The sequence below is a fragment of the Cetorhinus maximus genome, chromosome 19 (assembly GCF_964194155.1).
Source record: "Cetorhinus maximus chromosome 19, sCetMax3.hap1.1, whole genome shotgun sequence".
Classification (NCBI taxonomy): domain Eukaryota; kingdom Metazoa; phylum Chordata; class Chondrichthyes; order Lamniformes; family Cetorhinidae; genus Cetorhinus; species Cetorhinus maximus.
This window is the reverse complement of record NC_135897.1, coordinates 7,115,826-7,140,787: the sequence shown is the minus strand read 5'-3', so window position 1 is coordinate 7,140,787 and position 24,962 is coordinate 7,115,826. Positions and strand designations below refer to the sequence as shown.

The 24,962-nt window shown below is 44.0% G+C and overlaps 1 protein-coding gene across 2 annotated transcripts in view; it reads right to left on the bottom strand.

Annotated features, from left to right (window-relative positions):
• Nucleotides 1-805: 805 nt before the first annotated feature.
• sned1 (sushi, nidogen and EGF-like domains 1) overlaps nt 806-24,962 on the bottom strand; it is a 195,460-nt gene continuing 171,303 nt past the window's right edge. The window contains exons 21-28 of one of the 2 annotated variants that reach the window (XM_078563454.1): nt 19,255-19,423; nt 13,979-14,061; nt 13,069-13,167; nt 10,493-10,609; nt 9,942-10,029; nt 9,450-9,526; nt 3,894-3,929; nt 806-1,421 (exon numbers count right to left, since the gene is read on the bottom strand). In XM_078563454.1, the coding sequence (XP_078419580.1) occupies nt 3,904-3,929; nt 9,450-9,526; nt 9,942-10,029; nt 10,493-10,609; nt 13,069-13,167; nt 13,979-14,061; nt 19,255-19,423 (659 nt within the window). In that variant the 3' untranslated portion in view covers nt 806-1,421; nt 3,894-3,903. Of the gene's footprint in view, nt 1,422-2,989; nt 3,703-3,893; nt 3,930-9,449; nt 9,527-9,941; nt 10,030-10,492; nt 10,610-13,068; nt 13,168-13,978; nt 14,062-19,254; nt 19,424-24,962 lie in introns of those variants that run through there. The other variant, XM_078563453.1, reaches the window with a different exon arrangement.

Genomic DNA, 24,962 nt, shown 5'->3' with positions numbered 1-24,962 from the left:
AAAGGTTAAGCAGATGTAGCCGAGGAGGTGATGATGCCATAAAAAAGCCTACCTTTGGTAGCGAAACCCAGGGATCAATAAGTCTTTTTAATGGAGGGGGGGATGAGGGCAGAGCTGGGCACAGTGGAAACTGCCACTCCATGCATGGACCAGGTTCAAGTCCAGCTGCTATTGGTAGGACATGAGACTATTCCCACTGGAGTAGGAAAGGCTAAGAGTAGATTTAATTGGGGTTTTTTACAATTATGAATGGTTTTAACAGTGAATAAGGAAAGATGGCTGGGGAGTCAGTAACAAGGGGTCTTCAATTTAAAACTGTCACTAACTGAATGGGCAGAGAGATTAGGAGAAGCGTCTTCATATAGAGAGCTGTTATGAGTACACCGTGAGAGATTGTTGCATCTTCTGAAGGAAGCGGAGAAAGATGCAGGGTTATGTAGAGAGGTGGACCGTGGAATTAGTTTTAGATTGTTCTAGCAAACAGTCGGCACAGACATGATGGTCACTTTCTATCCTGTAAACAGCTATGATTCAATGGTAGGTCCTTTCTCTAATGGAGACTAGTAAGTGTATTCAGTTAGGCATTGTACTATCAATTCTGGAGCGATGGTTCAAATTCAGCTCAGACAGATGAGATGAAGGTATCCTCTTTCTGATGAAGAGTGGTTAGCATCATCCAACTGAGAGAGAGGGGTCTAAAAGTTCTCTTGGCCCTTAAGATCCATGTTCCATGGGTCTTAATTGAAGACAGTCAGGGCAATCTCGACCAAGGTCTCAGCAAATAAGTGATAAGTGCATGCCGCAGAACTGTTGTAATATTTTAATTTCTAACTAGCACAAGCTTAACATGAATGGAAATACCAAAATGGTACAGCAAGGGAGGTAGGGTTAAGCACACTGTCAGGCAGTCTAAGGGGCTCTGTACTATACACAATATATTGGAGCCACACTTATTTGATTGAAGTCTGCACAATGCTACCACTACGACAATGCAATTCAAATTCCCAGCAGCCTCGTCTCTCAGCTTGAAGAATTTAAACACAGCAGACACACTGAAGTGAATAAACAGACATATTCACACTCAAATGCACCCATGTACCACAAGCATTCATTCACCCACTCACCTCTCTCCTCGAACACAAAGACAAGTAAGAGTGTGTGCACCTGCTCTCCCCTCCCTCCCTTCCACACACTCATTCTTCTTCAGTTAGTTATGTGTTGATCAAATTTCAACTGTCCTGGTTTTTTGGACTCTGACATCCCCAAATTGAACACAGTGATACTAAGACATTTTGGCTGGCTCTTCAATGGGTGGCCTCGTCTTTACAATGCGTTAACTTGTGGTGGGTTTGATTAACTAGCACCCATTCTTCTGATGTCTTCAGATTTGTGATCTCCTTACACACATCAGCTAGAAGGCCCTAAAACATAAAGAATATCTCAGTGTGAATGAAGGGAGATTCCAGCGCTTCAAGAATCTTCCTAATACCTTAAAATTGCTCAAGGTGGGAAACAATGTTTTGGTTTATTGAGAAACCTAAGCAATAAGCTTGAGGCCCACAGAACAGGCAGCACCAAGATTGAAAAAAGTAGAAAGGGAGTAGAATTACAAAGTAATGACTATATGGCATCCAGCGTGAGTTTTAAAAGTCTTAATGTGTTACATGAGGATGAGAAGATTGTGGAAGGCAGACTTGAGTTACTGGGAAAAAAAATGGTGTAGAATAGGAGGCAATGCAATATGTCTTGATTTAAACCAGTGAAGATGCTGATAGGAGGTACAGTATGTAGACCAATAGTTGAAGAGAGGAAATTTCAAAGAAGAAATGGCCATAGAAATATCAATGAAATAGAAGAAGACAACAAAGGCTGTGATAAGGAGAGGGAGAGAGAGAGAGTTTGGAAGTTAGACACAAGCATAGAAACAACCGTCAAATGACAAGTACTATGTGTGTCTTGTTCAAAAGTGAAAAGGTGAAAAGGTGTTGTCTCCACCCTCAGATAGGCGTTATCACATTCTGAAGAAGTTAAGAAGACTTTGGCACAAGTAATGCTTCTTGCTAGCATACATCACACTGCAGAATGTGGGAACACCATTTAAGATCAGAGGAGACACTGAGGCTGAGAGATTTAAGAGATGACCGAGGGAGCTAACAATAGTTGGAAGTCTTCAAGACTGACTTGTAAGGGACGTTAAGAAACAGAATCAGTGAAAAAATTTTTAAAAATAAACAAGATTTTGGCCCAGATCTTTTAGTCAGCACTGGAGTGGGAGTGCACGTTGTTGACCCCATTTCAAACAATGCCCTTACCTTTTTACACTGGAGCTTTTAAACCTTCTGCTCCTGGTTCCAGCTTGAATCTATCGGCAATAAGAGTGGGGCATCCTAGTGGTGAAGTGTAACTACAGCGGAGCTGAGCTCCCCTTTTTGTCCTGAAGACATGTCCCTTAAAGTCTTGTCATCAGATCCTTGATTTGCTCTGTTTTTAAATGGACCCGTCCTTTTAAGAATCCCCTTCTCAACCCCACATTCCGGACACTGCACAGCTTACTCCCATGACAGTGCGCACCCCTTGCACACGGGACAATGATCACCACCCTTGCAGGAGGAGGGCAAGCAATGCTGGTGTTGCAGGGAGTGGGAGTGAGCATTATTGGAGAATACTGGAGGGGTGAGCATTGTTGGGCTGCTGGGGTGGTGAGTGTTGTCGGGGTGCTGGGGTGGATGAGCTTTGTTGGGGAGGAGAGGGGGTGAGCATTGTTGGGGTGCTTGGGAGGATGAGTGTTGCCGGGTGCTGGGGGGTAACCATTTTCAGGGTGCTGGGAGGGGAGGGGGGGAAGTTGCTGGGGGAGCTGGGCGGGGTGACCATTGTCGGGGGCACTGCAGGGGGTGAGTATTGTCAGGGAGATAGGGGGTGTGCATTGTCGGGGTGCTGGGGTTGAGCGCTGTTGGGGTGCTGGGGGTTGAGCGCTGTTGGGAGTGTGCATTGTCAAGGGTTTCAGGAGATTGGGTGAGCTGTGTCAGCATTGCGGTGGGTGCTACAGTACTTTGACACTGATTTACTTGCTGCTTTAGGCCTGTTAGGAATAGTTCTAAGTAAATCAGTGTAAAAAACAATGTAAGTATTCGGGCAAACAGACCAAATTTATATTTAGAGGACCATGAGTGAGGAGCCATTTCTGAGATGCGGAAGTTCCTGGTTCTGGAATAAACCATTTCCCTGAAACGTTCGATGCCATCGCAGCCCTCAATAGCAGCGAATGTCTTTCCACACTGCTACTGGGATAGGAAGATCTGGGCCTTTATCTGATCAAAACAGTGAGAACATCCTGGGAGAGCTTTCACGCATAAAGAAGATGCACAATTATCCCACATCCATTACACTATCTGAATATTACATATGTACAGATCACAGTGGAAAACTATACATACATAGTGTGGAAATCTATACACAATACACTGAGACTACATACATATCACACTGTGATATTATGCACATACGTATGAGACTGTGTGAGATTTTAAACATACGAAAGTATTCACACATTAATTGTGATATAGAAGCACAACTGATAGTAGACATATTTTATATGCAGTATCACACACATGCATATTATATACATGACACTAGACATGTACACTTGACGTGTACAAAACCATGTGGACACTTTGCAATAGAAGAGGGCATCCATTCTGTTTCCTATCACAAAAAAACTTTGTTATTTTACAATACACATAATATCACAATCACACGTTACAAGTGATGTAACACGTACATTGATATGATGTAACACGTATGTACAGGACACATATACTGTGACACACAACTACAAACATACACAAATGTAAGCACATGTAAATGAAACTAGTTTATCCATGAGACAAACTTACCAGTAATTAGTTAATGTCTGAACAACCTTCTGTTTCCTGGAGAAGAGAGAAAGGTTATTTTAATAACAATTGGAGTGTTAACAAGCTGCCTGCTACCCTTGAACAGCATCAAATCACATCAATGTTGAATATCTATAACCATATCACCTCCAGGAGCTGGCTATGACCAAATCCTACATCTTATTTCATTATAATATCAAAACAGTGGGAGAGTATGGTGGTGTATGCTCTTGGCACTGCTGTCTGGCATTGTGGCACTGGGTGGGGTGTTAAACATTCCATCTCCACATTACTGAGTTGACATCCTGGCGTGAATTAAAAGAGAGAAGGCCATGAGCTTGCTGTCTTGCAGAACTCATTTTTTTTATTCATTCATGGGATATGAGTGTCACGAGCAAGGCCTAGATTTGTTGCTCATCCCTAGTTGCGCTTGAGAAAGTGGTAGTGAGCCACCTTCTTGAGCTGCTGCAGGCCATGTGGTATAGTGTGGTACCGTGTGGTAGTCCTGTTAGGGAAGGAGTTCCAGGATTTTGACCCAGCGACAGTGAAAGAACAGCAATATATTTCCAAGTCAGGATGGTGGGTAGCTTGAAGGGGAACTTACAGGTGGTGGTGTTCCCATATGTCTGCTGCCCTTGCACTTCTAGGTGGTAACGGTCACGGGTTTGGAAGGTACTATTGAAGGAGCCTTGGTGAGTTGCTGCAGTGCATCTTATAGGTGGTACACACTGCTGCCACTGTGCATCGGTGGTGGAGGGAGTGAATGTTAAAGGTGATGGATCAGGTGGCGATCAGGCGGGCTATTTTGTCCTGGGTGATGTTGACATTCTTCAGTGTTGTTGGGACTGCGCTCATCCAGGCAAGTGGAGGATGCTCCATCAATTCCATCACACTCCTGACTTGTGCCTTGCAGATGGTGGACAGGCTTTGAGGAATCAGGATGCTCCCTGCAGGATTCCCAGCCTCTGACCTGCTCTTGTAGCCACCTATTTATATGGCTAGTCCAGTTCGGTTTCTGGTCAATGGTACCCCCAGGGTGTTGATAGTGGGAGATTCAATGATGGTAAACCAATTGAATGCTAAGAGGAGATGGTTAGTTTCTCTCTTGTTGAAGTTCATCATTGACCTGGCACTTGTGTGGCATGAATATTAATTGCAACCTATCAGCACATGCCTGAATGTTGCCCAGGCTTTGCTGCACATGGAATGCTGAAATTTTGCAAATGTTATTGCACACTGTACGATCATCAGCAAATATCCCCACTTAATGTGTGATGGAGGAAAGGTCATTGATGAAGCAATTGAAGATGGCTGGGTCTAGGGATTACCCTGAGGAACTCCTGCAGTGATGTCCTGGGACCGAGATGATTGGTCTCCAATAACCACAACCATCTTCCTTTGTGCTGGGTGTGACTCCAACCACTGGAGAGTTTCTCACCCGATTCACATTGAGTTCAGTTTTGCTAGGGCTCCTTGATGCCATACTCAGTCAAATGCTGTCTTGGTGTCAAGGGCAGTCACTCTCATCTCACCTCTGGAGTTCAGCTCTTTTGACCATGTTTGGACCAAGGCTGTAATGAGATCAGGAGCAGAGTGGTTCTGGCAGAGCCCAAGCTGAGCATCAGTCAGCAGGTTATTGCTGAGTGAGTGCCACGCGATAGCACTATCAACTTCATGTTCCATCACTTTGCTGATGATTGAGTGTAGACTGATGGAGCACCAATTGGTCAGATTTGATTTGTCCTGCTTTATTTTGGACAAGATATACCTCGGCAATTTTCCACAATGTTGGGTAGATGCCAGCATTGTAGATGTACTGGGACAGCTTGGTTAGGGACCACTCCCTGAACCATAGGCAAACATGCTCGGAGCAAGGTAGGAGAATGCTTGGGGGGAGTTGAATTTGACATGAGTTGGGTGCGAAATAGGTGGTACCACCCACTATTCAGTTCCATTGACTTCAATAGCCCTCTCTTGTCCAATTTCATCTCTGAGAGTTTTGATCTATATTGAGGATTATAATGGACAAAGTGTTGGATGCTCAGTAACGTGAGCAGATTGCATTACCCTGTGTATGGGTGTTACAAAAGGTGTGTGGGTGTTACAGGGTGTGTATGAATGTTAGAGGAGAGTATATGGGTTATAATGGGTGGTGTCTGGGTGTTAAATAATAACAACTTCCCTCTATAGAGCATTTCAATATAGAAAAAAAAATCCCCAAAATTTTCACAAAGTCATAAATCAGAAAGGGAATGCTAGGCCAAACAAGGAGAGTGACCAACGGCTTGGTCAAGATTATGGATTTGACGGAGGAACTTCACTGAAGCAGGAAAGATTTCATCTTGAGTTATTGCCCTTGTTGAATGTTGCCATCAAAACAGCCTCCCTCCAGTCTATAGGAACAATCCTGAACTAGTGAAAATATGATCAAGGGGCTCACTGAGCACAGTTCCCATATCTTTGAACATTCTTGACCATGAGCAAGCCAATCTGATTTGAGACCTGTTCTTTAATGCAGAGTTATCGCTGCATCCACTTTGATGCTTACAACTTTAGAGTCAATTGTTCAATCTATTACTAGTAACTGAGCTTCATCTATTGAATTGAATACCTCGGTCATTTTGTGGAAGCCAGGCTGAATTTGCGCTGAGGAAATACCCAACAACCCTGTGCAGTCCTTAATAGCCCCCTGTCTCCTACTGTAGATGAAACAATTATATTATTATTACCATAGCTATCCATTATCCTCTCCTCATGTCTTTATGGCTGCTCTGATATCAACTTCTGTTGCCTTTAGCTGAGCTTGATACCTATTCCTGTTCTCCTGAAAATTATTTTCTTTTAGTCTGTAAAAGTGTTCTAGCTTAAGTCTTTCTGGTTTAAGTCAATATTTTTCCTTGCACACGCCCATTAGTCCCTTTGGTTGTTTTATCAGGTACCTTTTGTTTAAGGCTAGGGACAAACTTGGGTTTGTTTTGCATTAGGATGGTTTTCCTATGTACTCCTTCTTCAGGTACCGTGCCCTAAGAGGGCCTTAGCGACCATGGAAAACCATTGGATTAAGAATATTAATTGCAAGAATATTAATTGGTCTGAAATAGGAACAAGAATAGACCACATGGTCCATCAAGCCTGCTTCGCCATTCAATAATCATGGCTGATCTTGGGCTTCAACTCCATTTTCCCACTCGCTCCCCATATCCCTTAATTCCCCAAGAGACCAAAAATCTGTCTATCTCAGTGTTAAATGTGCTCAACGGTGGAGCATCTGCAACCTCTTGAGGTAGAGAATTCCAAAGATTCACAACCCTTCGAGTGCAGTAATTTCTCCTCATCTCAGTCCTAAACGATCGGCCCCTTATCCTGAGACTGTGCCTTTGTGTTTTAGATTCACTGGTCAACAGAAACAATCTCTCAGCTTCCATCCTACCAAGCCTCTTCAGAATTTAGTAGGTTTCAATGAGATCACCTCTCATCCTTCTAAACTCCATACAATAGGAGCCCAATTTATTTAGCTTCTGCTTCTAAGGGACCAACATTTACTTTAGCTGCTCTCTTCCTTTTTATATACTTATCAAAACTCTTACAATCTATTTTTACATTTCTGACTAGTTTACTCCCATATTATAAGAACATAAGAATTAGGAGCAGGAGTAGGCAATTCAGCCCCTCGAGCCTGCCCCACCATTCAATACGATCATGGTTGATCTCATTTCGGCCTCAACTCCAATTTCCCGCCCTCTCCCCATAACCTTTCAACCCTTTACTAATGATATTTTTTCCCTTTTATCATCTTTTTGATGGTCTTTTGCTGGTTTCTATAACACTCCCAATCCTGAGACATGTTACTGCTTTTTGCAACATTGTAAGCCTCTTCTTTTAATCTAATAGTATCCTTAACTTCCTGAGTGAGACACAGATGGGTCCTCCTTGCTGAGTTTTTGTTCTTCAATGGAGTGTGTTTTTGTTGAACATTTTGAATTGTTTCTTTAAATGTTTACTACTGTTCACCTACCTCCATATCTTTCAGTCTATTCAACCAATTAATCCTAGCCAGTTCTTCCCTCATACCTATGTAATTAGGTTTAAGATTTTTGTTTGCAATTGGAATATATCACTTTCAAACTTAACGTGGAATTGAATGGTATTATGGTCACTATTTCTCAGTGGATCTTTTGCTATGACATTACTAATTAATTCTGCTTCATTACAGAAAACTAGATCTAAGATTGCTTTATCCCTAGTAGGTTCCACTACATACTGCTCCAAGAAACTGTCACAAAAACATTTACAAACCCACCTTCTAGATTATTTTTGCCAATTTGATTGTCCCAGCCTCTAAGAAGATTAAATACCCCCACAATTATTACATTTCCTTTGTTACAGGCGCCAATAATTTCTTGTTTAATGCTCTGCCCAATGGTATAACTACTGTTAGGGGGCCAATAAACTGCTCCCATCAGTGTTTTCGGAGTCTTGCTATTGCTAATTTCCACCCATACTGATTCTACTTCATGATCTTCAGAGGCCAAATCCTTGCTCACCAATGTCCTTTTGTCATACCCCACCTCATTTGCCATTCTGTTTGTCTTTCTGAAATATTTTGTATCCTGGAATACTTATTTCCCAACCTTGATCACCTTTTAACCATGTTTCTGTAATGGTGATTAGATCTAAACCTTTTACCTCTGTTTGTGCCACTAATTTACTTATTTTATTGCAGATGCTTCATGCATTCAGATAAAGAACATTTAATTTTATTTTTTACTTCTATTCCCTGCAATGGCCTTATTTGTTGACGTACATTTTTTGTTAAACTCTCTGTCCCTTCCTGCCCCATTCTGCTTGTCTTTACCCATATCACTATGTTCCGATACCCCGACCTTTCTCTTTGGGTTTCTAAATCTCCCTTCACCCGAGTTCCCTGTGACGGCTTACAGAATGCCATTGCCTTCTGCAGAATGGCTGACCAGGAAACTCTCCCACTCTTACCACCTGCCATCAGCATATTAGAAGGATTTCCCACCTGATAATCAACCTGTTTGGCCATGTTATGAATACAACTTCCATGGCCATCAAGTCCTGAAGCGGTACTTAAGCCTGGAGCTTCTAGCCCAGAGGTAGGGATACTAATCACTGTGCCACAAGACCTCCTGTATTCATATTATCCCATCTAATCAAGTTTTCAGCCCTTGCTGCAACTCTAGACTGCCAGAAATTCAGATCTAACATTAAGTTTTCAACAAAGCTGGTTTGGTGGATCAAGTTGAAGCTCGTAATATTATGGCCAGTTTTATTCAGATGTTCCCCCACAAAGAGGTCTGATACTGCATTGAAGCGAAATCTAGTACCTGATCAGTTCTGATTTCTTCACTATTACGTTATGTAAGGAAACAATCATTTATAACGTCTGCAATTCTTTCAGCCATGCTTCCCTCTATGTCAGATGTCCCACCATTTAACTGGTGAATGCCTGAGAAGTAAAACTCCTCACTCCTCCCCATGACACTGACGTTACCGGGTGTGGTGTGAATTATTCTGCATGTGAATACTCACTGGGTTTTCTGTGTACGACGGGCTCACAAACTTCTTTGTAGCAGGTATCCTGATGAACTTTATAAATTCTTTTATACCTTAAAAACATAAGTGAAATATAAGATTTATACTCCTACGAAGAGGCAGAGTGAGAGCCCAAACTATTATCTTCTCCTCCAGTCTTCATTAAATTTCCTGCTTTGTCCCCTCATATTTCCCTTTCCTCTAACATGCATTGATCAGCAAACTTCAAGATCGCCTGTCTTCGTCAACGCCCAAATAATTTCTTCACATGAACATCAAGAGGTCCCAGTTTGTATCCTGAGGCCACATCACATCTTTTCTCCCTGTGGCCACAGGGAACCCTTTACTAATGCAGCTTGAAGTAAGCACTCTATTTTCTCAACATAATGCCACAATAATCATAATGTTCTCTACGGTTTACAGGATTTGATCGTTTCACAAACTGACTCCCAGAATGATTCCTGGCCAAAGTGAGAGCAGGAAACTTACTTAAACTGGAAGACACTGTCCTCCCACACTGGAATGGATTTAGTTTCAGAGTACAGGCGTGTGCAGGGGTGAGGCAACTTCTTACAAACTGAAGGCAAGATAAAAGCAACTTTAACAACGTAACCCAGCAACAAACATATCTTTCTATCCAGTTTCCATTCATATCAGACAAAGAGACTTTGTGTTATACCCTACCCTTGCTACATTATAACACACCGTCTATTGCATCCCACCCTCACTGTAAGTTATAACGCTCTCCCTGTCACACAATATCCCCAAAGTAGGTTATAACATTCACAATGTCAGACACTTTATTTTGTGTTATCATTCTATGTCAGACTCACCCTTGTTTTAAGTTAATATGGTTACTGAGTTATGTATCACCTTCGTTGTGAATTACAATGTTTTTTTATGTTACACATCATCCTAATTATTATGTCTCAGTTATGAGTGTCTGTTACACACACTCTGTTCCACCTTACTCTCATTGGTGAGGCTCTTAGCTATGGTACACACTCTTAATAGATTTGTGCCTGGTAATCTGTTCTTACATAATTCACAGTTTTTTCCCTTGAATCCTGTTTCACAATCACACATGTATGAGTCCATCCCCTTCACGCAGGTACCTCCATTTTTACAGGGGTTTGAGGAACATTCCCACTGATCATCTGCAATACAGAAACAGCAATTGGAGATGATAATACAGACAGCTAGCAAACGAAAAGGGCATGACACAGCACATACTAGGTATTGCAACTAGGAGATCATACACACTGTAGTTGTACACAGCCTATCAAACATAAGCCTGTCCCACTCTTAATTGCAGCTCCTCCATCCACGCACACTCTGTCCCATTCTCAGATACAACTCCTCCAACACCCTCACCAACCTGACCCACTCTCAAATACTGGCTCCTCCACCACAAACACACAGTGTCCACTGTCAGATACTAGCTCCTCTCACACCCTCATACAGGCTGTCCCGCTCTCAGATACCAGCTCCTCCATCACACACACACAGTCTGTCCCACTCTCAGATACCAGCTCCTCCATCACACACACACAGCCCAAACCACTCTCAGATACCAGCTCCTCCCTCACCCTGAGGCAGCCTGTCCCACTCTCAGATACCAGCTCCTCCCTCACTGTCACAGCCCGACCCACTCTCAGATACCAGCTCCTCACTCACTGTCACACAGCCCAAACCACTCTCAGATACCAGCTCCTCCCTCACCCTGAGGCAGCCTGTCCCACTCTCAGATACCAGCTCCTCCCTCACCCTGAGGCAGCCTGTCCCACTCTCAGATACCAGCTCCTCCCTCCACTGTCATACAGCCCAAACCGCTCTCAGATACCAGCTCCTCCCTCATCCTGAGGCAGCCTGTCCCACTCACAGATACCAGCTCCTCCATCACCCACACACAACCTGTCCCACTCTCACACCAGCTCCTCCATCATCCACACACAACTTGTCCCACTCTCACACCATCTCCTCCATCACCCACACACAACCTGTCCCACTTTCACACCAGCTCCTCCATCACCCACACACAACCTGTCCCACTCCCACACCAGCTCCTCCATCACCCACACACAACCTGTCCCACTCTCACACCAGCTCCTCCATCACCCACACACAACCTGTCCCACTCTCACACCAGCTCCTCCATCACCCATACACAACCTGTCCCACTCTCACACCAGCTCCTCCATCACCCACACACAACCTGTCCCATTCTCACACCAGCTCCTCCATCACCCACACACAACCTGTCCCACTCTCACACCAGCTCCTCCTTCATCCACACACAACCTGTCCCACTCTCACACCAGCTCCTCCATCACCCACACACAACCTGTCCCACTCTCACACCAGCTCCTCCATCACCCACACACTACCTGTCCCACTCTCACACCAGCTCCTCCATCACCCACACACAACCTGTCCCACTCTCACACCAGCTCCCCCATCACCCACACACAACCGGTCCCACTCTCACACCAGCTCCTCCATCACCCACACACAACCTGTCCCACTCACACCAGCTCCTCCATCATCCACACACAACCGGTCCCACTCTCACACCAGCTCCTCCATCATCCACACACAACCGATCCCACTCTCACACCAGCTCCTCCTTCACCCACACACAACCTGTCCCATTCTCACACCAGCTCCTCCATCACCCACACACAACCTGTCCCACTCTCGGATACCATCTCCTCCATCATCCACACACAACCTGTCCCACTCACACCAGCTCCTCCATCACCAACACACAACTTGTCCCACTCTCGGATACCATCTCCTCCATCACCCACACACAACCTGTCCCACTCTCACACCAGCTCCTCCATCACCCACACACAACCTGTCCCACTCTCACACCAGCTCCTCCATCACCCACACACTACCTGTCCCACTCTCACACCAGCAACGCCATCACCCACATACAACCTGTCCCACTCTCACACCAGCTCCTCCATCACCCAGACACAACCTGTCGTATTCTCAGATACCAGCTCCTCCATCATCCACACGCAGCCTATCCCACTCTCACACCAGCTCCTCCATCATCAAAACGTAGCTTATTTTTTGAAGTTCTCTCCCTAAACCATTCACGTCCAGACCCTCTGGCTGGAATGCATGTCCGGATATAGGATTCTTCTCATTATTGTATTCACTTATCCAAAAGAACATAGATAGCTGCCTTGACATTCCTGAAAACTTGTAAGACTTTTTGAAACTATTCTAAAGATACTCGAAGAGCCTTGCAAGCCCAGCCCAGTCTTGGTTAAGGTTCTGGGTCACAGGAGATCTGGAATTCTTGGAATGGGAATGGGAAACCAAAGCTGCAAGTCCTCAGGAATCCTAACTGGCTGCTTCTTTTCCTCACCCAGGGGCATGTGAAACATTGCCAGGCTCAGAAACTAAAAATCATACCTGGGCCTCTCCTGGTTTGTGTGGCTCAGTTCTAACTGGGCAGCATTAACTCACAGGTTTGTTTTATGGCTACTTTAACACTTAGTTAAATGATCCCTTGATTAAGATAGCTCTCACTGCTATCTCTCACCGCACACCAGCCCCAAATGAAGAGATGCCCCCAGGCACTTCACAGGAATCTTACCTGGCTTAGTATTGGTCTCAGATTCTTGGATCTCCAATGCCAGGCTAATACGATTGGTCGATTCTTCCAAGTTTTCCAGTTTGATTGGTGGCTCTGGGCCTAGTCAGGAAATCAAACATGCACAACCATCCGTAGTTTAAGATGAGTATTAAAACTCGACAGCATTGTGTTAAGACAGTGACACCCATCTAGGCATGCCTGGTTCGCTACAAGCTATTTCCACTTTCCAGGGATGGACTGAATGAAGGACAGTTGGATGTATTGATCATCATTGTTAAGGTGTGTGAGGAGTTGGAATCATTTGAGCGACAAGTGGGAAGTTGACACAGAGCAGTGCTGCTGAAGCCAGGGTTGGGGTGACAACCTGCAAAGTGGCCGATGTTAAGGTTGCTCACAGCAGCTGCATTCTCTCTTTCAGGCTTTGATTCTGATACGAAGCCTATAAAACTGTCATACTGAGACATGCAATTTCTGAAGATGAACTGGAACGCATACGTTTTTTGCTCTCGGGTGCCATTCAGAATTTGACATGATGGCAGAATTACGAGGCGATTTGCATGGTTCTTTGTGGACCAATTAGTGAAAGATCAACAAGGTATTTGTAAACAGATAATGTCTGGACTAGAATTGAATCAAGGTCTCAAAGATAAAAGGACAAGACTAACTCAATACAATCTTAGCCCCTTTGACCAAGCTGTTAGTCACTGCTTCCTAATAGATATCCCGCTGTTTAGCTCGGCATCTATTTTTTTTGGTTATAAATTTGTGAAGGAGGTTGGGATGCTTTTCCATGATGAGATAGATAAACATAAATACAAATTGCTGCTGCTGTTGTACCATTAAGGATCTAGTCTTCTGAAATTTTAAAATGCACCACACTGTGCAAGCTGATTTGGGTTTTGGTACCTACGTGCTCGGTGAGTTATGGGTTTTGGCTGCAGGTTGGCAAATGTGGCACTGATTCGCCCTCTCCCATCCAGCATCTCCGAGTATCTGAAAATTAAATTCAAACTGATTTACTCTATTTTTCCTAGTTGCAAATTCTAACAGAATCATCAGAACTGAAAGCAACCCTGACCAGGTTATACAACTGTCCCACCAAACAGACAGGTCAGGCACAACATGGGTTTAGATACAGATAAATGGTGCAAAATTCAGGTGCATAGAACCTTTTTTATGGGGGGGGCCAGACAGAGTCCAAATTCGTGTTCTGTGACTACAAAGGTGATCGTGGCCACAAACTTTTGTGTATCTGGATCCTTCCGGAGGAGAGCTGGAGAAATAAGCAACATCTCACTATTGCATGAGGAAGGGCACAGATGCTCTCTATTCAAAGACAGCTGACACTGTTTCATTTTCTCTAAATGAGAGCGGCTTCGCGAGGATTGCAGGCTAACCCCGTGATGCCTGATGCTGTTTACTGCACGCATGTCGCTGTGCAGACATCGTGTGTCAACTCTGAGATGCATGATGGAAAATAGGAATCCCTTTCCCTCAACATCCAACTGGTGTGTGGCCATACACAGCACAGCATGAAGGTCAATACACAGTATCCTGGCAGCAGTCATGATGCGTTCAATATGCAGCAGTCTGCCATCAGTATTTGAGCCCACCAGAATCGTCGTTGGCCCTCTCTTGCTTCAGGGATGGTGTCTACTCAGGTTTGCAAGTTTCTGCTATGGGTCTTCATCTGACTGATCAGGCGGATTCTCGACCCATAGGTCTTTGGGCACATGGGGCTGCATGTCCCATAAGGTACTGGGATCTGGAATGCAGCAGTTCCTTCCTTTTCTTTCCTTCTCTGCCATCATTCTGCCTCATCATTAAGGTGTGATGCAAAGCATGATGCAGCTTAATGGACAAATTGTCGCCATTCTGAATGATTGGAGGCAAGCCCCTGCCAATCATTAATGTCAACGCTGCCACACATTGAGGAGAGCTTCAGAGTGTCTTTGAAACATTTTCTTTGTCCTCCCCTGGAGTGTTAGCCATTTGAGAAAGCAGGACCTGGCAGCGGAGATGGTTTCCGTCCATCTGCACACAGTATTTAGCTTTATCAAAGTTGGTTTTGCAGACATTATGTCTGAATGCTTGGGGAGCTGGCTTCAAGAAGGACACTAGTGTTTGTTCGATGGACATCCCATTGGATTTGGAGGAAGCAGCAGAGACATTTCTTCTCTAGAATTTCTCTTATATGTTGCTGATACACAGTCCGTGTGGTGACAACAACTGGTCTGTACATTAGGTTTTTGTTGACTTGGGAGGTCTTTGTTGTCAAACACTCACTGCTGTAGTTTGTAGAAGGCTGGCCTGGTGCAGCTGATCTGGTGCTTGATCTCCAAAACCAAGAGATAGCTATCTGCCAACAAGTGATATCCAGTGAGTAGAAGATCAATGACTTTGGTCTGCAACACATGAACATGTGGGCAGCATGCCTCTAATGAAAGCCATGCTACCAATGAAATGTAATAGAGAAGACCATTGGCATGCTGAAACAATGCTCCCGCTGCAGCCTGGATTGTTCTGGAGGAGCCCTGCAGTGCCGGGTAGAGCGTCGATGAAGGATCGTGATAGCCTGCTGTATGCTTCAGAACTTCACTATTATGTGGGCATAGGTCTTTCCACCAATGACATGATGGGAACTGAGGAGCAAGAGAAGGAGGAGGAATGGAGGGGACAGCCTAGATAGCCCCTTTCTGGTTGGCAGTCCATTAGCCAATGCATCCAACTGTGATATCAGTAAACACAACCCCAAACATTTACCAACAGTCCTACACCTTCCCTCATTACAATGCCCATTTTACCACAGTGCAAAAATAAAAGTCAAACACAAAATGAGCAATCTAAACAAAATTTATAAAGCAAACATGCATATTACAGACAAAAGTCAACTATTCACTCCTGTGCTTTCTATTAGTGTCTGTTTTCCATATGCCTTTGGCTGGCCTAGTGCTCCTCTCTCTTCACCTTAAGAGGGTGTTGGCAACCATAGACTTCCATGTGTTGGTCCATGGTTATGCTTTGCAAGGTACTCCAGTGGTTTGCCATTGACTTCTACAGATGCTGACCAGGAATCTCTCCCACTCATGCCTGCCACAGGCACATGTTGGAAGGATTTATAAGTTGATACTCAACATGATTGGCCATATTATGAATGTCATCAAGTCCTGGAGTGGGACTTGAAACCAGAGCATCTGGCCCAGAGGCAACGCTTCTACCACTGCACCACATGCCCTCCTCCTCTAATGCTCCTACACCATGCCAGCCCAATGACTGCAGCATGGCTTGTGGAAGGTTGCTGACTTTCAGTAAGGGACTCTGCAGATGAGCTTGAAGGACGGCTTTGAGTGGCTTTGGGCCTAGCAAGCTCAGTTTTGGATTACATCATCTCGGCATGAGTGGCAGCTGTCTTGGCTGGCTGGCTAACAGGCAACCATAAGAGTAAGTGATGGTAGAACGGATGTTGCCACCTTGAGGGAGAACAGTAGCTGGCTTCTGTGGAGCCCCTGCCACTCACCTGGGATGGTGCCTCAGCAATCTTAGTAATCCATTGTCGGACAGTTTGTTGGGCTGCTGTGACACCCTGCAAGCCCCATTGAACACTGGTATCCACAACCATGATGGCAGTAGTCAGAGTCTTCATGATAACCAGCTAAACTTGGACAACAGAGGTCTGAGCTTTCACTGCCACACCCTGTCCTTCAATGGCTCCTGCTTGTGCTGCAGTGGAAGCTGAGACATCAGCCATCACACATTGCATCATGGTTGGGGTTGCAAGTCTGTGAATGGAGTTGCACACCACTTTGATGCCGGAAAGGATGGGCTTCAAGCTCTGCCCAAAACCCTGGGCAAAGTTGGTGCCAAACTCCTCTATGCTCCCTGACATTACACATAGGCTTTCTGTCAGATCTACTAGTGCACCAAGTATTTCATTGTGAATACCCGTCATCCTTTTTGTCGGTAGTCTGCCCCACTGAAAAGCTCATCTAAGTTTTCTGCAGCAGAACTCATGTGCAACTTCCCCCACTGCGAGATGATGCTACCCCTGCAGGCCACTCATGCTCGGTGTCTCGCCATGTGCAGACCCTGGTTCTAAGCTGTCCTCTAAAGTACATGCAGTGTCAGAATCCGAGCCGTGGCTGTGAGTGCGAGAGTGAGTGATGGTGTTTCTTCTTCTTCACTGTCTTCCTGCTCTTCTGCCTCTTTCTCCTCCACCACTGCCTGACCAGGTTGGGGTTCTTGGGAATCTGAAAGGAGAAATGCGTAAAGGTAGAGTTGCGATGAGGGGAGAAGTGGAAAGCAAGAGGTGCATGTTTACACCAATTGCAGCTTGAAAATCAGAAGAGATTGTGGGATCAGGGGGAAGTGGGATGCGAGGAGGAGGATTAGGTATGAGGATACCTTTATCTATTGTTTCAGCTCCTCCATTGGTTGTGGCTTCCACAATGGCCACTCCAATGATAGCAACCACTGTCTCTTCCATGAGACCAAGGATATGTAGCTGTGTCTATTCTCCTCTGATTGATTCACCTTGGCTTGTCAGCCACCTTGTCCTGCAAGAGTAAGGGAAGTGTGGCATTGACTGTAGTACAACCTGGGTGATGTGGCTGTCATGGCAGTGTGTGAAAGCTGTGTGATGTGGATGTGAAGGTTGTAGAAGTGCTATATGTGTGAGAGCAAAGTGAAGCTATGATATGACTCCTGGTTGATAGAGATTGTTGGTAGGTGAGTGATGGGGGGTGTGCTGCACTGAGAAGCGTCTGCGGCCAGTCATGCCATTGGCGGGATATGACATTTGAAGATATAATCACGGAGCTTGACCACTCAGGATGTCATTGAACTTCTTGCACTGCAGTCAGGTTATCAGCCTTGACTCCTGGCAGTGGCTACCTTGGCGATCTGCTCCCACTGCCATCTGAGAGCTTGTCTGGAGGACCACCTGGCCTCTTGTGGATAGACAGATCTCTCCCCCATTGCACCTCCTCGCCCAAGGCCTCCAGTGCAGTGCTGAAAATTCTTGGTGCGACTCTCTCCCATCCTTATGTCTTTCCCAAGCCAATATCAGTTGTAGAATGGCTTTGAGCGCCTGCTCCAGCCACAATGCACCTCCCCTCTAAGAGGTACAGGCTGGATTTAAGTAGTGCAGGCTAGTACTAACTGGACTAACCTCTCACAATGTTAAGCCCTTTGCTGAGACATGCAACCGCTCAACAATATGGTTAATGCTGGCTTCAATCATGTAAATTAGCAGACAGCACAAAGATGCTTTATCGTCTGCACCAGAAGTAATGGGAACTGTTCAATCCTGCATTGCGCTCCCCGGGCTCATTTTCAGGGGCTATCATTTATCCTCTAAGCAATCCCTGTACATTGTGTACATTGCCCCATCAAAGTTCAAAGGTCACGCCAACCTTGTTATACACAGAATGAAGCTCCCTTTATGCTGCTTTATTAAACATTCCCATTTTGAGTACAGTATAGTTTAAAGCAGAATAAATATCTCTCTACACCACTCCATTCAAGTCAGGTTGGATCAGAATAAAGCTCCCTCTACACTTAATCCAGTTTTGGATGAATCTTCAACTCCAGTAATGTGGAAAATCTACTTTCCACAGTGATAGAGATTTTTGTGACCTTTGATCTATGAACCAGTTATTTTTTAAATCAGAATTTCTAACTTGTGTGTGTGTTATCTATTTACAAATGAATTTCTGAGGCTGTCAGCACATGGATATAAAATATTGAAATATCGGTTGTGGCTCAGTTTAACTTTTGTTTATACCTGTGAAGTGTCTCATCAGGTCCAGACTGTTTGCCTTGCGATTTGATGACAAATGCAAAAAGGCTGTCCCCAGCGGAAAATAGCAGATAATTGTACAGTTCTTCACGCCTTCATTACCCTATTTTTAGAACCTGGACCCTACTCTGTGCAGCCACTTATCAATGAATAACTCTGACCCGTGGACAATGATGAACGTCGGTGTCAAATCTGTGGAACTCCTGACTTCCCTTAGTGTTTTTTGCCACATCTTTTCTCCTGCATCTACATCTTTTGCATCTTGGTGGTATCCTGCTGCGCTTCAGGGGTCATTTTCTAACTTTGCACCAGCGGTGGAAAGCCTGGGATTGGGGGTGCAAGGGACTCAAGAGAAGATCCATTTTTAATGCATTAAGCATTTCACCTACTTTATGACTTGGGAATTGTCCTCGTAGCTTCCGTTGTTAATTTCCACCTCATCATCAGGTTGTAGTGTGATATGCAGCTGGTTGTTGTACGCACCACGATCCCCAGGCTCTGTCTTGCCATTTGAGTTTCCTTGTGATTCCCCTTGCTTTGTGCTACTTTGAATTTGCACTAACAAAAGGCACAAGATATTTAATGTCATTACTTTTCATTGATCCTTGCAGCTCTTAGCCCCCTGTTGGACAGAGTGATGGAGCTGTGATATCCTATCCACTCATGAAACTTGCAGAAGTTAAGATGTCTTCAAAATGAAACATGAAAATGAAAACCCTCACTACGTCATAACTTCCAAGGCCATAAGACTTTAGGTCATTGTGAAAAAACTTAGTTGAAAGATCACAGTCATCAACCTTACACCCGGTGTATGGCTTGTGCATATGTCTGTCATTGCACATGTGCTCCTTCAACTATTCACAATGGCTTTTTTGCTGAGCCAACAACCTTGCATTTACATAGCACTTTTGACATAGTAAAAACTTGCCAATGCATGCCACAGGAGCACTATCGGACAAAAATTGTCACCAAACCAAAGAAGGAAATATTAGGACGGGTGACAAAAAGCTCAATCAAGGATGTGGGTTTTAAGCAGCATCGCATAAAGGAGGAGAGAGAGGTGGAGAGAGTTAATGAGGGAATATCAGAGCTTGGGGCCTAAGCAGGTGAAGGCAAGGCTGCCAATAGCAGGGTGAAAAAAGTGGGGGATGCTTACGAAGTGAGAATTGGAGGATTACAGAGTTCTTGGAGGGTTGAGGGGCTGGAGGAGGTTACAGAGATAAGCAGGAGCGAGGCCAGGGAGGGATCTGAACACAAGTGTAAGAATTTTGAAAGATACCACCCCAATGACATGGTCCTAACCTGCAGTTTGATCTCTTGCGACAGGCATAAATGGCAATATCAGATCTCCTCTGACATGTCACTGGAGATGCATGCTTGGTCAACGGGGATATGGGCGGGCAGGCATCCTTCTGGAATTCTCCTACAAATCCTCCTTGCCCTACATTACAACATTGACTACACTTCAAAATACTTCATTGACTATAAAGTGCTTCGGGTCTTCCTCAGGTTGTGAAAGGCATTATAGAAATGCAAATCTTTATTTTCCCGACCGACAATAGCAACCAGGATACATATCCAACCAGAGAGGTTAAAGTGCAAAAGAAAACCACAAGGAAACCGAAAAGACAAAAATAAAGTTCACCAAACTACTAGAAATATAGCTTTAAGAGGAGAAAGTGGCCTTGTCCTATTGCGTGACTGTTAACCATGCCATTATCATCCAATGCCCAACTCCATGGTACTGACCTGGCATGCTGCTATTCAAATCCATCTAAAAACAGCGGTGTATTTCCAGTGATGGTTTATTTTTCTTATCTGGCGCTGCATCGCTGGGGTCTCCCAAAGAGCTACCCTCGGTTCCCTTCATTTGTTATCTACATGTTGCAGTCACGAAAATATTATTGCGATTTATTGAGAAAGTAGGTTAATAGTGGGGCTTGGATAGGTTCTCTCTGTCTGCGTGTGGAATTTAATTGAATTGGAGACAGTTGGTCTGGAAGCTTTGACTCATCAAAATAAGCTAGGTTTGAAATGCTAAATACATAAACATAGCTGAAATCTTAAAATGAGAGGTGAGGAGAATTTGCATTTTTAGATAAATCAGGGCAGTTTGAATTTCAAAAAGATGGTAGGATGTTTACACCTAGCCAAGCAGTGTGTTTATTTTTCCCAAAGGTTACTGACAATATTAGCACCATGAAATGATTTATATTCTGAGAAAGATTAAGTTCCAAAGGCATATGGGAACAATGGGGTTTACATTAAAAGGGAAAACATGTATAAAGGAGAATGAGGCTGTGTCAGGGAAAGCACTGTAAGATCTAACAGAAGTGTGAGAAACCTCCAGCATTTGTGCATTAAGCCTGCTGTCTACAGAAACCAAAGCTGGGAAAAGCCAATTTGAACTCTACTGTCTAGGGCTTTGTGTTGGCTTGCCTGGATCTGTTTAAAATCCATTTTTTTTTTACTGTTGCCTTAAAGGGGGTGTAACTGGAAGCCAGATTAATTAGGGGTTTTAGGAGTTATTATAATAGTAATTTGTAGACCTATGTATGTGTTTGAAATCTTTTCTTTTGTTAATAAATGTTTAATTTAGTTTTGAAGTCTTGGTGGACTTATCACTTCTGAATTCAGGGCACGCATCACGAAATAAATACAAATTGCAAAACCGTTGTGATAATGTGATCAGGTTTCCCTTGCGGATTTGATCTTCCTGGCACACATCATCTGCTGTGCCATAACGCTGCCCTTTGGCAACATCACCCAGAGGCATGGGGTTCAGCCTTCGCACCGATGATATATCCAGCTCTACCTTGCCACTGTTTCTCTCGACTTAACTGCCAATCTATCCAACCTTGCATATCCACAATTTCTCCCAGTTCAACAGCAGAATGACCGAAGCCTCGGTCTTCAGCTCCCACCACAACCACCTCTCCATCCCTGGCCATACACTCACACTGCACCAGACTATCTACAATCTTGTACTGTTCAACCATGAGCTGAATTTGAACCCCAGGTCTAGTCCAGGTCCAAAACCACTGATTTAAACCTGTATCCGTTTCCTGTGAAACACCATGGGTCATTTACTTCTCTTAAAGGTGCTATATAAATGCAAGGTGTTAGAATGTTGTTGTTAGAATGTTGGAGCTGATTAAGTTATTTAGCAATAAAACATCTCCAGATACTTTTTGACAAAATACAGGAAAATGTTTAAATACAAACAAAGACATTTTGGTATAAGATGGATCTGCACGCAGGATCTTGAGTAACATAATATTCTAATCAGAACCTTTAAGGGAAGTGACATTCCTTAATACAACAGTAATGTGTCCTCTTGTTTCCACCACCTCTCCTCTAATGTATCTTCACTGTAGCCCTCTCCCTTTTCCAATCTTCTCTCTCTATCCCCCCCTCTCAAATCAGTTTTCTCACAGTATCCTCTACTCGATCCTCTCAATTTTTGCCCTCTCACTACTTCTCCACCCTGTCACTAAGACTAGGCACATGACAACAGTTATCCATTGGTATAAAGTTTGAAGATATCAGAGCTGTGTGTGTTCTGCTCAGAGCAAAAGTGAAACAAAGACTGGATCACATGACACTTATGCCTTCTAATGACGTCATGCTGATATCCTTAAAGGCACATTACAACACCCCCCTCTCTTTTTAAAGGCACTTTCCCCCATTCCAAAGAAGTATGACTATTTATAATACACGTTCATGTTTAGTTACCATTACATATGTGCATAGAACTGATGAATCTGTGAGTCTCTAAAGCGTAAAGGTAATCGGCTGGTATGCCCAGGTCATGATGGTAACCTTGTCTGAAGGTTTCTTTAATTGCTCAAGGTGATCCATGGGACTGTCATTCTTGGCTGTTGTTCCTGGTTGGATTTGGGATCTAGTCCTAGATGCAATAGGGCTGTATGGTAGTTCAGAAGCTGGAAGGGATCTGATTTGTCCTTGGTTACACCTCACCTTTGTATGTAATGACTTCATAGAATCTTGGTTCTAAACAAATCTTTTTCACCTCGGCTCGTCATGACGTACCTTCTGTGGGATCATGAATGCAAACTTGTTGTCACCACTGTAAACTTGGCAAATTCTGTACCTGAATTTTTATTGTGCAGTTTTAAAAGTTGCTCTCTAATTTCTGAGAGAGTAGAATGGTAAGAGTAGGTGAATTGGTACTCACTGGTCTGCTAAGCACAATTTTGTCAAAGTATTCTGGACCAGGTAAGCAAGCCATATAAATTCACCTAACAATTGGGATTGAAGGTCTACGCAGGCTGAACATGCTACAATTGACAGAAGAAGAAGAGAACAGAAATGATGATGGTGTGCACGAAGAGACGATGAGAGGTAGACACATTTCACACATTCAATCTCGTGGAAAACAATGATGCTAGCATACTGTCTAAAGTGTCTGCCAAGGTTAAAATTATCTGCCCTCAGAAAGTTGGTAACTGTTTGTTATTGACACAGGGCAAGTGCCAACATACTACCCCTGAGAATTCTAAAAGACATGTATCCACAGATGTGGAAGGTCATGGTGAAACCCATTACTTTGAAACTTTCTGTCCTTACAAAATACCTCTTCAAAGCTCTGAAGCAGTCATTATCAGAACTACCCTGGAGATAGATGCCTCAGAGGAAAATCTGGGAGAATGCGTACTACAGAAAGGCAAACCGATTGCAGTTGCTTCAAAATTTCTGTCTGTAACACAGTCCAACTGCTCCAGCATCGAACGGAAAACATTAGCTTTAATGTCTGGAAACCAGCATTTCCATACCTATTTCTTTGGCAAACGATTTGTGATAGAGACCGACCATAAGCCACTGGAGATGATTTGGCAAAATCCATTGCCCAGTGCACCACCAAGATTGCAACATCTCTTCGTAAAGATTCAAGGTTATGACTGTGAAATCAGGTACAAGCCAGATAACTTGATGATCACATTGAAACGCCTAGCAGATTGCCTAACCCAGTGAAAACAGAAGATATATCCTTACATTTACAAGTTGACCTCATTGACATCGAACTTGAAGATGTTTTCCAAATTGATCTGGTACATTTTGTGAAATGCAAATGCCAGCATCTACAAGAAGAAATGGCGAAAGATTCTATGCTATCAAAACTGTGGTAAACCATTATCGAAGGATGGCCTCATTCAATTCAGCATGTTCACGAACACATGAAACCATTTTGGAATACTGAAATGAGCTAGGCATTGTCTGGTGAGTCATTTTTAATGGTAGGCAGGTCATCATATGGAACCTTTGGGGCTGATATTTTTCAACAACTTCATCACTCACACATAGGCATAGATTGGATGAGAAGACTCGCAAGCGAGACAGTCTATTGGCTGGGTAAGAACAATGACATTGACACTGTCGTCAAGCAGTGTGAGGTATGTCAAGACCACATGCCAAGTCAGCACAAAACACCATTGATTCCACATGAAGTTCCTACCCATCAGTGGCCCAAAATCACATCCGACCTCTTTCATGTCCATGGCACTGACTTCATTGTCATCATCAACTACTTTACCAAGTGCCTCATTATGAGGCAATTGCATAATATGTCAAGTACAACTGTCACACAGACTCTAAGTGCTACTTTCAGTCTATTTGGCATGCTGAGAGAAATCATTAGATAACAGCCCACAATTTATTGGTAAGCCATTTCAGGATATGTCCGAAAGGTGGAATATCGATCACACTACTTCTTCTCCTCATTATCAAAGATCTAACGGCCTAACTGAACGAATGATTCACACGGTGAAATCCCTAATCCTCAAATGTAGACCAACCAAACAAGATCCACACATTGCATTTAAGTGCAGCTGTTTCATCGCTGGCAAAGTCATGTTTGACAGACTAGTGCACACAACTTACCTACTCTTACCCATTTTACTCTCTCAGAAGCTAGACAGTAACTTTTAAAACTATAAGAGAAGATGACCAAGGTGCACAATAAAAATGCAGGTTCAGAATTGCCAGGATAACAGTTGGGGCAACAAGTTCGCATCCAGGATCCTACAGAAGGTAGTTGGCAACCGGCCAAGCTGACAAGGGTCCGTTCAGAACCAAG